The 14,684-nt window shown below is 42.6% G+C and overlaps 1 protein-coding gene across 2 annotated transcripts in view; it reads left to right on the forward strand.

Annotated features, from left to right (window-relative positions):
• DRD4 (dopamine receptor D4) overlaps window positions 1-13,122 on the forward strand; it is a 47,520-nt gene extending 34,398 nt beyond the window's left edge. Inside the window, exons 3-4 of one of the 2 annotated variants that reach the window (XM_020784179.3) lie at window positions 3,350-3,903; window positions 12,797-13,122. In XM_020784179.3, coding sequence (XP_020639838.3) covers window positions 3,350-3,903; window positions 12,797-12,999 — 757 coding nt within the window. In that variant the 3' untranslated portion in view covers window positions 13,000-13,122. Of the gene's footprint in view, window positions 1-3,349; window positions 3,904-3,961; window positions 9,165-12,796 lie in introns of those variants that run through there. The other variant, XM_078383656.1, reaches the window with a different exon arrangement.
• The last annotated feature ends 1,562 nt before the right edge of the window (window positions 13,123-14,684 follow it).

Below are 14,684 nucleotides of genomic sequence, written 5' to 3' on the forward strand. Positions count from 1 at the left end.
CAGTTTCCTTCAGTTCCTCACAGTACAGAGAAATGTGGAATATGGCAATATGTTGATGTGAAGAAGAATGACAAAATGTAATGATTTTAAATGAATACGGAACTTGTTTTTGGTACATGTGTTAAAGAAAGGGAAGGGGGTATACGCCAGGAGAAGAATCAATGTATTGCTGGAGAGAAGTGGGACAATTTGAAATATGAGAACAAAGAATTAGTCCCGGGTTGGGGGTGGATCACACAGAGTGAAGAAGAGGGTTTGGGTTGTGTTATAAATGGACATATGGTATTGTTTCGTAAAACCATAGTTTTTGTACAGGGTCTTTTTCTTCTGTTCAGTAAATTTATATAAAAATGTAAAGATAGAAGATAACCTTAGACCTGAAATGCCTATGCAAACATCAAAGTGTTCACAGCCCATCTGAAAGCAAAGAGAAGAAGAGTACCTCTGCACAGAGACTGTGGTTGTGCGATGCTTTAGAACACTCTGTCTTTAATGCCTATGTACCAGGATTAGCTATGATGGAACAGAAGGCAGGGCATCCAAGGGCATGCTTAAGGTTCAGGCATATGGAGAAGGTTGAAGGCAGTTCATGAGTTTAAAGTTGAAACTCCAAACATCCTGATTGCAAAGCACTGTTGGACACCATATGACTTACTTCTAAGCAGATTTGCACAAGATTCCATTGTTAAGAGTTGGTACTATACCAGCTCTTTGAAATAAACTGGAAGTGAATAGATGAGCAGTGCAGTTGATATGAAACCAGGGTGATGTGCTTCTGTGGTTGTATGCCAACCAGCATTCTGCTGGGCTCATTTTGAACCAGTTTTCAAACCATGTCTAAAGGCAGTCTCACGCAGAGAATAGTAAAGCAGGCCAGTCTAAAATAGGGGTCTCCAAACTACGACCCATGGGCCACATCCAGCCCACCTTGCCTTTTTATCTGCCCCAGTCAAGTATACTGGCCCTTTTGCAGCTGCAAAAGGGTCAGTCTCACCACAACATGGCTGAGCAGAGGCAAACGGAGACCACAGCAGAAAGCCACTGTTAATGAGGGCCAGGGAGAGAGAAGGAAGCGGAGGAATGGCATGGTGTCCCTCGAAAGCGGGTGCCTGTGGGATGCTCCACCAGCTCCCTCCCAGCAATGGCGTGTCCCCACCTGGGTTGTCTGCTGGACTGCCCTGCCTGGCCTTATGCCCCATAGCAATCTTCCATCACCAAGGCAATCACCCACCGCACCCCCTCCCAGCCCTGCCTGGAAAGCACGAGCCAATCACCAGCTGCTATGCCACCTGACCCACCTAGGAGGTGGCAACGCTGAAGACTCAAGGAGATGACAGGGATGTGAAAGCTGGCTTGCTCTTGTGCTCTCTCTCTCTCTCTCTCTCTCTCTCTCTCTCTCTCTCTCTCTCTTGCTCTCTCTCTCTCTGTTTTCTCTGAGGAAAGAGGCTCGGGGGGGTCACCTCCCTGGAGAGTCCCCTTCCTTTTTGAGGGGCCTCTCCCTGGTTGCTGTGGGGGCTCATTGCGCTCCTTCCACTTCCTCCCCTCCAAGCCCAGCTGGATGTGGTCAAGATGGCAGCCAGGGCGCTCCTGGGGCTGCCGGGGAGTGTGGGCCAGCACCACATCCTCCTGTGCTGCTGCCCCCCCTTTCCCACTGCATCACCTGGGGGGACCTTCCCACCTTTTTCTTTTCAGGTGAGGGGAAATGGGGGGTTGGGGAGGGAACGAGGTGCAGGCGAAGGAGGAGGGGAGTGCGCCCCTCCCAGCTCAAGGTCATGGGCTGGTCACGTGGCTGCCAGCTGGCTTGCTGGCTGGCTGCCCCTCCCTCTCCTTCTTAATTAAAAGAACTAATTAGTGAAGGAAGGGTGGGTCCTGCCTTTTCTGCCTATGTATTTCTAAGCAGGGAGATAAAAGCAGTAGATAGATAGGCAGAGAAGCAGTCTTAACAAGTGTGCACATACCTCTGTGTGTGTGTGTGTGTGTGTGTGTGTGTGTGTGTGTGTGTGTGTGTTTTACACCTATATGTGTATAAATAAGTTACATATAGTACATATGGACAGATAGACAAGATCACATAGGGTAGTTTGTCTGCCTGCCTGTCCGTCCATCCATCCATCCTGTATATGTCAGGGAATTTTTTTAAACACTTGATAACTGGGTTTTGTTGAGTGACCTTGAAATATTATGCCCAGAAAAAGTAAATCTTTTCAAAACATTGAGTCTTGCACCAAATACTGTTGCTCGAAGAGTTGAAGCTATAGGAGGCAATATATTTAATCAAATTAGGGAGAGTAAAAAGTAATGACAATGGGGTATCTGATTGTAGGGAACCAGATACTGTACTCATCTGATACAGCCGTTTAATTTACATTTCACTTGGCTGGCCGACCAATGAATATCAGTAAAATAAAGGACTGGAGAACATGTATAATATTTGGTATAAAGATTAATAGCCTTATTGCTAGCAAAGTCTTCGTTATAGGCTCCATATCTTTAGTAGGTCCACTGATATTGAACATTTGCCAAACAAGGTAAACTGAAATTTGAAGTTGAGATATTTCTAGACCAGCCCCTTCTTCTAGCTGTTCAGATTGCAAGTGCCTTCCTACCCAGCTAGCATGGTGGGGGTGATGGGTGTTGTAACCCAGTGCTTCAGGGGATAAGAAGACAGGTTGCTGCCCCAAAGGGGTCACTATTAATAAACAGACATAGTGAAAACAACAGAGGAGGCAAATGGGGGCAGGGATAGATAGGAGGAAAACAATGATTATTGCAGTTATGTATGTTATGTTATGTGTTGTCAAGTCAAATCCGACTTATAGCGACCCTAATAGAGCTTTCAACCCAGTGAGCTTCTACAACTGAATGGGGATTCCCTAGCCCTCTGAAACCTAGTCCCTCACTCTATCCACTACACCACACTGCGGTATCCAGCTATATATACATGCTTAATTAGAGTAAGGTAGGGGTACTCCAGGTTGTGCCAAAACCTTCATGAAAAAAGTAGAGTTTGAGAACAGATGTAATGTGTCAGTAAATGAGGTGATAAGTGAGACAGTCTTTCCTTGGGAGGCAGTTCCAGGGTTAAGGGTAGGGCAGAGAAAAAGAGTAGAGTTGCTTCAAGGGAAGATGTGGAGCAGAACTGGACAGAGAAAGATTGCAGAGGCAAGAGTGTGCAAGGAAAAATGAACTGAGAGACAAGAGCATACTTTGTTCTCTTTACCTGTGATGACCCTTGTGTACATTGATGCTGGATTTTATTGAATCCCAGAGGCTCTTTTAAGGCAACATAATTGTCTGAATCAGGCCTTGCAAGGAGTCCCACTACTTCACCCTGTTCTTTGTCATCCAGGTTCATTGCCGTCTCCATCCCACTCAATTACAACAGGCGACAAATCGACCTGCGGCAGCTGATCCTGATCTCCACCACCTGGATCTTTGCTTTTGCTGTGGCTTCCCCGGTCATCTTTGGCCTGAACAATGTTCCAGATCGGGACCCTTCTGTGTGCCAGCTGGAGGACAATAACTATATTGTGTACTCCTCCATCTGTTCCTTCTTCATCCCTTGCCCTGTCATGCTGGTCCTCTACTGCGCCATGTTCCAAGGACTGAGGCGCTGGGAGGAGGCTCGGAAGGCCAAGCTGAAAAGCAGCATCTACTTGGGCAATCGGCGACTCTATTGCCCGCCACCGGTCATTGAGAGGACCCAGGCCAGCATCAGGTTAGAAGAGCACAGGCTCTATGCCCGCTCTGGATGCACCTATCCCAGGGATTACATGGACAATGGCATTCAGACTGTATCCTACCCACACCTCAGATACCTGCCACACAGAGGACTCAAAAGGAAACAAGCTAAAATCAATGGCAGGGAAAGAAAGGCCATGAAGGTGCTGCCAGTTGTGGTTGGTAAGTGAACGCAGCTGAGGCTGTCAGTGGGGCACTGAATCATCAGGTTGGTTAATGATCAGATTTGGAAGGCTTTTTTAAAGGGATAAACATGTTATAACACACATCTGTAATTTTTTTGTTCTCTCCTGTTCTGGTCTCTTAATGTTTCGAGTGCTGAGAGATGGCTGGCTACTGAATAGCATAGAAAGTGTGGGATGGGGTCTTGCTAATTTGCAGAGCTAGGGGAACTCCTAAAATCCCTCATCAGGTTGTACAAACTTGTACAAATATCTCTGTGTACAATCTACACAAAGCCACATGAAACTCCACAAGTTTACTCAGTTCATTGTGAAGCCAAATCAATGCTTAGTTTCTAAATGAAAGCAGACTTCGGAAGAATTATTTCTAGAATACAGCCCCTAGAATTCCCTAGCCAGCATAGCCTGTGGAGATGAGGAGATGGGGCAAGCCTGTTCTCCTATTCAGAATTAAGGCAGGAAAACACGCTTTTGATTTATCTTCTGATATGGTCTGATTGTGTGTGTGGCAACACAATATCACCAGTGCTCCTGCACAAGCACGGATTGGCTGGAGGATGAGAAAAATCTGGGATTGGTCTGCTTTTACTGTGTAAGAGCAGCCTTCCAGAATAAGAGTAAATTGGGTTTTTTAAAAACCCCGCAAGATCCATCAGACACTCAGAAACTCCTGTTTTTGTATCCCCACAAAATGCAGCTCAGAGCATGAGTGCTGGCCTTGGGAAAGAATACTCATATTTTTTGCTACTGTTTATTCATTTGTTTATTTATTTGAAATGTTTACATATATTTTTCAAGGCAAAGGCATTTTAAAGGTACAGTGGTGCCTCGCTTAATGAGCGCCCCGTTTAACGACGAAACCACTTAGCAACGAAGAATTTGCGATTGAAAAAGCGATCGCATTGCAATGTTTTAAATAGGAAAAAATCATTTTGTGATGATCGGTAAACTGTTTCGCTTACCGATTATCGCATAGTGATCTTTTTCCTACAGCTGATCGACGGTTCCAAAATGGCTGCCGGAAAAAAAACATGGCCGCCCGCTGTGTTTTGGGACGGATTCCTCGCATACGGGGCAGTGAAAATGGCCACCGTATGGAAGATTTTCGCTTAAAGGTGAGTTTTTTGCCCATAGGAACGCATTGAAGGGATTTCAATGCATTCCTATGGGCTTTTAAAAATCGCTTAGCGATGTTTTCAGTTAGCAGCAATTTTTGCTGCACAAACACTGCTAAGCGAGGCACCACTGTAGTTTTCAAAATAAAAAACATCTGCAAAGAGTGCAACCTCTGCCAGTACTGGACACATATCTTTCAGAGCAGCAGATTTACCTACCCACAGAATGTCTGCTAAGTGTCTTGTTAGTATTCTGGTCTTGGGCTTAGCTAGTTAAAGAAGACATCAGAACCGTATTGTGGTTATGAGGGTAACTGGAGTCATAATCGGGAACTTTCAGCAAGTAGCTTCTTCAGATATAACTGTCACGCTTAAATTCATGATTCATTGCCCTTGAAATCTAGCCAGACTCCGTGTTCAGGCTTTGGAGCAACGGTCCTTGATAAAAAGAGAGGAATCGGGAATCCCACCCTTCTGTGACATGTAGCTTCCCAACAGATGTTATGCTAATCTGGTTCTTCCATGATTTGCTCTTCTTCGCTTTTGCCCCACTGAGGTGAAAGAGAGGCTCTCAGCTGTGTGTTGTGGAATGGAAAAATGGCTTCAATTGCTGTCTGCTAACAGCTGATAAAATAGGAAAGAATCTGGATGAACCAAGCTCTGGATCTTTTTCCTATTAAAAGGATAGCATAATTAAATAGTAGGTTAACTTGTAAGAGGTGCCTCGCTGAGTATCATCAAACCCTCCTTATAACCTACTCTGTTTTCTGTCGTTGCAGAATATGCACTAAATAGCAGATTACATCCATTTTAATAGGTGCTGAAATAGGCCCTCATCTCAAAATGATGCTGTATAGACACAGTTTTTCCTGAAAATGCATTTCCCTTTTCTTTCACTTCAGCCACCAGAATGCCCTGTTGCAGCATCTTCTTTAGAGTAGCTGGATTTCAGATCACTAGGCATCTGTACTTAGCAAAGGGGCAGGTTACTGACAGAGAAGTCAGCTGACGTAGTGATCTGATGAGGGCAGAGTTGGGACATCTTTGGCCTTTAGAAGTTTTGCGACATGTGCTCCCATTGTCCCTTACTGTTGGCCAGGTTTCTGAAGATATTCAAGCCAGGCCACAACCACATAATCCCATTCCTTTGAAGGGAGGGGAGAGGTTTGAAAATGGTTTTTGACAGGGTTTGGATAAACCTGAAATTGTTAAATGCAGTTTGTACCAGCAGTAAGTATTTGTAAGGACCAGAGCTAGAGAGAAGCTAAGCAGAAAGCATGAACAGCTGAGTAAGAATTTACCAGAACATACCAGGATTGGTATATAACTGGGAGACCTAGAATACAACAGTGTGTGTTGCTCTTGGGTTGTTGCTGTGTTGTCGTGAAGTGCTGTAGCCATGGAGCCGTGCCTGAGAGTTCAGAGGAAGCTGTACCTACGTGCTTGGAGAGTGGAACTCTGGCAGAACGGACTGACTATATGGTATATGACTATTTACTGGACTGTGACACTGATTTAAGGCTCTGTGACTGAAACTGCTGTGTATAGAACAAGGACTGAAACTGTAAATATCTGTAAATATTCTGCATATAAACCAAGTATTTCTGCTACAAGAGTGTTTGCTGACTGTGACTGCACTTCACTGGGAACTCTACCAGTTATCACCACCTGGGAAAAATCCTGGTAAAATTCCGCTATCTCTTTCAATGGTTATGGGCCCAGCAGTGCACCAAGGGACATGCCCAGGAAGATACCAGTGAGTTTGCTGACCAGAAATATCCAGAAGGAAGTGCCCAGAGGTGTCCAAGTAGCAGCAGTGAGTACAACAGCTTTGTCCTGCACTGTGTGTGAAAAATGGCAAGTGAGCTGCAAATGTCAGGACTGTCTATCAGGAAGCTGAATGGAGATAACTGCTCCACCTGGCAGCAGAGAGTCCAGTTATTACTCCAGAAGGAAGCACTATGGGACATCGTAGTGAATGCACCAGCTGTGCTAGATGATGAAGAGAAGGTAAAGAATGACAAAGCACTTGCAATCATCTGTCTGACTCTAGAAGATTGTCTCCTAGTCCATGTAAGAGGCCAGAACTCAGCAAGAAAGGCATGGGAGGACCTGAGGGAACTCTTCGTACGAGTCAGCGTGGGTAGCCAGATACAAATTGCAAGAAGGCTATTCCGTACCAGATTGCAACCAGGTGGGAGCATGCTGCAACATTTAGAGTACATGAAGACTATGCTTATGGACTTGAGAGAGAAAAATATCACATTTACTGAAATTCAAGAAGCATTTATAATTCTCTCTTCACTTGATGAGTCATATGACCAGCTTGTAGCGAACATGGAGGTACTACCACAAGCTGAAATAACAGTGCTAAATGTGACCAGTAGACTTCTGGAGGGGGAGCAGAAAAGGAAAGACAACCAGGAACTGCGTGACTCCAAAACCTCTGTGAGAAACAAACCAAGTGTGGTTGGGGAGGAGGAGGTCACAGCTGCAAATATTCAGCCTGGGCGGAGATGTTTTTCCTGTGGGTCCAGATAGCATTTTATCAAAGAATGCAAATTTAAAAAGAAGATAAGAAAACAACCACGACGTGAGAAAGTTACAACAAACCTAACAGAGACTATTTACAACCACCACCACGAAGAAGCTGAATGGGTAGTAGACTCAGGGGCAACAGCTAACATGTGCAGAGATAAGAGACTGATATCCAATTTTAAGGCTGTGTTTGATCAAGTAATGTTGGCTGATGGAGTGAGTGCAAAAATCATGGGCAAAGGTAAAGTAAAATTACCATGTTTAAAGGTGCCAATAGAGGTGTTATACGTGCCAAAGTTAAAACACAATTTATTGTCAGTTAGCCAATTAGCAAAAGAGGGGTTCGTTAGCACATTCTATAGAAATAAGTGTGTTATAAATGGTGATAAGAATGAAAAGCTAACATGTTATGTAAAAAACAACTTATATAGGCTAAGTAGTGCTAAGGCAAACAATGTGTATGAGAATGTAAAACCTCATAATGAATGCATACATTTGTGGCATTTGAGGTTGGGACATGCAAACTATAAGGCAGTAAGAAAAACAATTGAGAATGCAAATGGAGTGAATTTAAGGCAATGTGAGAAATACATTAATTGCCAAGCCTGTCAAGAAGCAAAAAATAAATGTGCTCCTGTAAAGAAGCATAGTAACATAGAAGTTGGCAACATTCTAGATTTAGTGTCAATAGATGTAATAGGCCCCAAAAGAGCATCTTTGGGAGGAGCAAAATACATTCTCTCAATCCAAGACCAAAAGTCAAGGTTTGGATTTTGTTATTTAATGAAGGACAAAGGGCAAACATATATAGAATTTAAGAGATGGTTAAAATTTGTGGAGAGAAAAACAGGCAAGAAGGTGAAGCAGATTCAAACTGATAATGGTGCAGAATTCACCAATGCTAAGTTTCAGGGAATATTGAAAAAGCATGGTAAAAGTCACAGGAAATCTGCACCTTACACTCCAACACAGAATGCCTTCATAGAGAGGAGAGGCCAAACACTCCAAAATATGGCAGAGGCTATACTGAGAGGGAGTAAGTTACCAGACCACTACTGTGGTGAAGCAATTCTATGCGCAAACTTTTATTTAAATATACTTTGGCATAGTGGCATTAAAGACATACTTTACACTATCTGGACGGGAAGAAAGCCAAATTTAAAATTTTTGCATGTGTTTGGGTCACCTGCATGGGTGCACATACCCAAGGAGACCAGGAGAAAGGGTGAGAGGAAGGCAAAACTAATGTACTTTCTAGGGTACCAGCAGAACAGAAAAGCATTTAGGTTTGCTGTACCCAACACTAATGAAGTTGTAATCAGCAGTAGTGCAACATTTAATGAGCATGCCTACTGGGATAAAGTAAGTTTGCCACCTGAAACAATCATCCATACACATGACATGCATGAGAGTGAAGACAGTGAGGAGGAGAGCTCACACCCAGAACAGGGAATAAAAGGTGAGATTGAACCTGTTGAGCTGCAGACAGATAGTGAAGCCCCATCTACACCTGAGAAAAAGGAAACTCCTGAAGAAGAGAGAGAGAGCTACCGAGGAGGTCTGCAAGGGAACGCAGACAACCTGAGAGGTACAAGCCAGAAACATTTCATTGTGTGAATATGAAAGAGCCTGTGAAATATGAAGACAAATGTAAGTCTGGGCAGGATAAGTGTAACAAAGCATTGGAGAAGGAGAAAAAGTCTCTGAAAAGGCTCAAGGTACATGAAAATGCACATAAAAATGTTGGGAATAAAGTGAAATGAAAAGATATGCAATGAAATGTATAAAAGTGAATGTGAAAGTGTGGAAATGTACTGTAACATGCATAATAATGATGAAAAACAATTTAAAAGTATATGTAAAGCATTTAACAATTTGGAGGAGATTGACAGGGTTTGGATAAACCTGAAATTGTTAAATGCAGTTTGTACCAGCAGTAAGTATTTGTAAGGACCAGAGCTGGAGAGAAGCTAAGCAGAAAGCATGAACAGCTGAGTAAGAATTTACCAGAACATACCAGGATTGGTATATAACTGGGAGACCTAGAATACAACAGTGTGGGTTGTTGATGGATTGTTGCTGTGTTGTCGTGAAGTGCTGTAGCCGTGGAGCCGTGCCTGAGAGTTCAGAGGAAGCTGTACCTACGTGCTTGGAGAGTGGAACTCTGGCAGAACGGACTGACTATATGGTATATGACTATTTACTGGACTGTGACACTGATTTAAGGCTCTGTGACTGTGAAACTGCTGTGTATAGAACAAGGACTGAAACTGTAAATATCTGTAAATATTCTGCATATAAACCAAGTATTTCTGCTACAAGAGTGTTTGCTGACTGTGACTGCACTTCACTGGGAACTCTACCGGTTATCACCACCTGGGAAAAATCCTGGTAAAATTCCGCTATCTCTGTCAGTTTTAATAGTTTTTTACTTTGCTATGTCAAGTGTATACCAGCTATGTGAGCAGCTATATTATTCCTGTTTCTTGTGCTATTCAGTCAGATCTTTTAAAAACAGGTCTCTCTGGGCTATATCTATGGCCCACCTCTCCCAACACCTTTGCTTTGTGGGCACTTCCATGTAGAATCTGTTCCATGCAGCAAACTGTTTCGCATGCACCTGCCTGCAATCCATGCTGGACCTTATGGATTTTTCTCTGCCCCTCCACCACTAATTGTATTTCATTAGCTAAGCATCATATTGGTACTTGAAACTGCTTGCAGGAGGGAAAACCTACTGCACAGAAGCACTTTTGACTAGCCTCTATGTAGCAGCCATATTGTGATGAGTGACCTTAGCTCTTTGTCCTTTTAATTTTCTTCTATGAAATCTATGCCTTTTAACTTTCCTCTGATGGGAGCATGTGGTTTTAATGTGAATCTGTAATGTTTTTTTCAGTAGCTTTGCATAAACTTTTGCTAGAAAAATGAACATAAGGGGGAAAGGAGAAAATAGCAAAGAGGGAACCATTATTGCCAGAAGTATTTGAAATTACGAGAGGGAGAGGTTGTGCCTGAAGCCTGCCTCCTTCTTTTTCTTTTAAACACACAATGTGTCTTGTTCTTTGATCAGGTCTGTTTAGAACAAACTAATTGGCCATATAATGGGCCCTCAGGTCTTTAAAATCTTTCTTCCCTGTAGTCATTAGTTTAAGGGCTTCCCCCCCACCCACTTCTTCCTTCACCATAATTTACTTCTCTGCTAATTGTAGAACTAAATACATAAACTTCGTGAAGTATTAGTTAAAGTTGTAACCCAAGTCTCTCCTGTTGAGCAGTAAACAGTACCTGTCTGTGGAAAGGCACTCAGCCTACAGAAGGGAGTTGGAGCAAACCCTTTCACCATGCCTCTTTCAGTAAGGCAGAGCACAGTTACGTAGTATATACATACCCTCAGGCAATCTCTTCTCACAATTGGAGAGTACAGTACATTCTTCTAGTTGGAAATGGCTTAGCTTTTAGTTTAAAGGAACAAAATTCTTCTGGGTGTGAACCATTAATCCCAGTTTAAAAGTACTTTGATGATTCCTGCTTTCCCCCGCCACTTTCTTTTCCCCTCCACTTCCTTGCACGTTTTTGCAAGGAAAGTGCTTTCGCCCTCCACTTTTTGTGAAGAAAGTGGAGGGAGAAAGCAGGAATCAAAGGGCTTGGATGATTCCTGCTTTCCCCCTCCACTTTCTTGCGAGGAAAGTGCTTTCTCCCCCCACCACTTTCTTTGCAAAAAGTGGAGGGGAAAAGCAGGAATCAAAGTGCTTTGATCCCTCCCCTCTCTTTACTTCCATGTATAAGACGACCCTCAATTTTTAATCTAAAGATGTTTGAGAAAAGTATCATCTTATACATGGAAAAATACGGTATATGTTTATCATGTTTTTGACAGAAGTAATCCCTCAACTGTTGAAATACTGTATGTGTTTCTACTATAGCACATGATTTTCTTTGCCTACCTATGTTGTCATTTCAGTGTCACTGGGAGGTAAAAATGAACTTTACTTGTAAAAAATGCATAATTTGCAAGTCGAAAGCAACACTTCTGAGAAAGTTCCAATGTGGATAGAAAAGCAGGTTTTAGCTAGAAATGTACAGTATTGTCATTACTTAGTTTGCTTTTTGAGTTCTTGAAATAAATTTCAGTAGCATAGTTTACTAAACAGGTAAATATATCTAGGAACCTCCATGCAAAAGCAAGCTGTTCCACTGACAGAAATCCCAGAAATCTTACTTAAGAATCTTGTATGTGCAGTTTGTTTGTTTGGCTTTTATGCCACCCGTCTAGACGAATCTACTCTGTAATTGCTGGCAAGATTTTTTAAAGTGCCTAATATCAGGTTAATCTGTGTTGGTGTACATACATACATAGCCCTAATATGCCATCATCACATCCCCTGGCCACATTTCCTTAGGGGTAAACACTGAGCAAGATGTTACAAAAATGCCCTTAGAAACCAACTAATATTGCAATGACTCAGAGTGCAGAGACTTTTATTGAGTAATTAGTCTATTTCATTATGGAACGTTACAGGGGAACAAATTTGTCTCCTTTGATTTGTAACAATTCATTGCTTTCTCAGTGCTACTTCTGTATTTTCTCTTTCATCAAAATGCTGTTCAGGAAGGAAAAGAACTCTTCAATGAGTTTTGACTGGTAGTGGCAGGTACCATCTGTCTCTGGAAGCACCCTCGGTTTAAGCATGACACTGAACATGGAGCCATGCAAGGGAAAAGTTTGCTGCCACTGTTTTTACTCACTCAGTGACAGTTTCAGTCGGGCATCAGAAACAGGAAACAGGGGAGGGCAGGAGAAGTCCATATTATGGGGGTAATGGTTTCAAGTGGGAAGAACTCAGGTAGACGTTGCAGCTTCATATTGTAGAAACCACTCAAAAGAGACGAGGAAATGTGTTGCCATCCAGATGTTGCTGGACTAAAACTCCCATTTGCCTTAGCCAGTATAGCCAGTGGTAAGGGATGATGGTAATTTTTACACAAAGAGCCTCTTTAAGATCACAAAATTTCTCATTCCTGGTTTACTCCAAGTTACACAACAAATCTCCACTATGGGAACAAAGCATACCAGAAGACTTTGGCCTTTGTAACTTTAAGTTCTTTTGCTACTGAGAAGCAAAAATGAATGAATGAATAAATAACTGGCCCCTGATTTCAAAAGGTACCTGTAACCGTCAGCACTTAATTTTCTTCTCCTTTGTCTTTCTCTCACAGGTGCTTTCCTTTTCTGCTGGACTCCCTTCTTTGTAATCCACATAACTAGAGCTCTCTGTGAGTCATGCAACATTCCCAGCATAGTGACCAGTGTAGTCACGTGGCTGGGCTATGTCAACAGTGCCCTCAACCCTATCATCTACACTATCTTCAACACCGAATTTAGGAACTACTTCCGCAAAGTTTTACACATTTTCTGCTAACGCAGTGGGATTCTAAACATACAGCTGGGCTCTGAGCATAGAATGGACTGTACGGGACAGTGCAAAGAGCTGAGCAAATTGACTTCTTTGTATAGTTTATTAATAAAGTTTTATTTCTTGATACATTCTTGTGGGTTTCAATCTTTTCCCTTTGTTTGAGTGAAGACAAAAGCTGTAATACCACTCCTCTTTGGAAAGGACAACACTTATTCATACTCTTCATCCCTTGCACCTATTTTCTTGAAAATAACCTTGAAGAACAATGCTGAGGAATATACATATTTGGTGAGGCTGCCAACATGGCCTGGAATTGATGCATCATCTTCCTGGTACCCCACTGTTATTTTCTAACATTGACTGAGTACTATCTTTTTGAGTTTTCCATCTACGTGCCAAATTCAGGTAGGATGGCGTTGTGTAGAGAACCATGTATGGCAGTTGCTTTATAGATCATCTTTGTCCCAGAGGAAGGTATCACCATCTGATAATACTGTAAGCCTTTTTTTACATTTGCATTGCCATTTGATGGCTTTGATAACAGCTTTTAAAATAAACCTTTATAAAAATAAAACTGAAAAATAAATAGCCATCAGAAGATTGTTATTCCTGCCTGGATGGTTTCCGAAAGATGGACAATGAAGCTGAATAAACAGAGATAGGGAAACAAATATAAGTGGAGGTTTAAACTACTGGGCATGTGAGGAACACACGTATATGTACTGTACTCAATGTCCCTCTTAGTCAGATAGAGTTAGATGGCAGTCACACCAAGGAAATCTTACCCACTTCTAATGATACTTTCCATACCTCTGTTGTAATGCATTGCAGTCACGATGTAAATCTACCTAGGTGAACGCCCCAATGAATTTTCTTCATTTGACTTGTTATACCATGATACTGATGGTTAAAAATTCCTTTGTTGCACTGGCGCCTCTGGAACCAATGCATTGCACTCAATGGACCTGGCACACCCTCTCAGGGCTGTGCTGCTTGCCAGACAGTAGGCTGAGTGATGCAACACCTACCAATGACCTGGCATACCTGGCGGACTTGGGGCGGAATGGGCTGTTTTCCGTTGCTCTCCTTTTCATTTCAAAGTCTGTTTACTTCCACCACTAGCTGTTCTGTTTTTTTTGGGGGGGGGGGGCTTCTGTTGCCATTTGCTTTCCCCTTTCCTCCTCCCCACTACCCATAGTGACTGATTTCTGAAAAATGGCATGTACAGGAATTAATTACCATACAAATGGGTATGAAATATATTGGATGCCTAGGGCAGTAAGGATACCTAGATACCTAGTGCAATGAGGAGCACCTGGGTATAATGATGTGGGCATATATATATATATGCCTGTTGCAGCTGCTCCTGTAGTGAATTTGCTGGGCAAATGCATTTTGCTTAGGCCTGTGGCATTAGAGTGATACATACTTCTGAGGTAACTCTGATGTCTACAAATTTAACCCAAGAGGTAAGTGACAGGTAAGCAGATGGCAAGGCCATCTGCCAATGCCACCACCGATTAATCAAGATTATGTTTTCATATGCTTTGATTTTACCCACAGACATCTATGTAGAGAGGGTCCATTAACTGTATTTTGGGCATGATGCAGATCCAAAAGCTATTTGTCCACGATCCTCAGATTTGCTTGGGAATTTCTATGGGAATGATCAGATCCAAAACAAAAAG

Source organism: Pogona vitticeps, chromosome 1 (genome assembly GCF_051106095.1).
Source record: "Pogona vitticeps strain Pit_001003342236 chromosome 1, PviZW2.1, whole genome shotgun sequence".
NCBI classification, from domain to species: domain Eukaryota; kingdom Metazoa; phylum Chordata; class Lepidosauria; order Squamata; family Agamidae; genus Pogona; species Pogona vitticeps.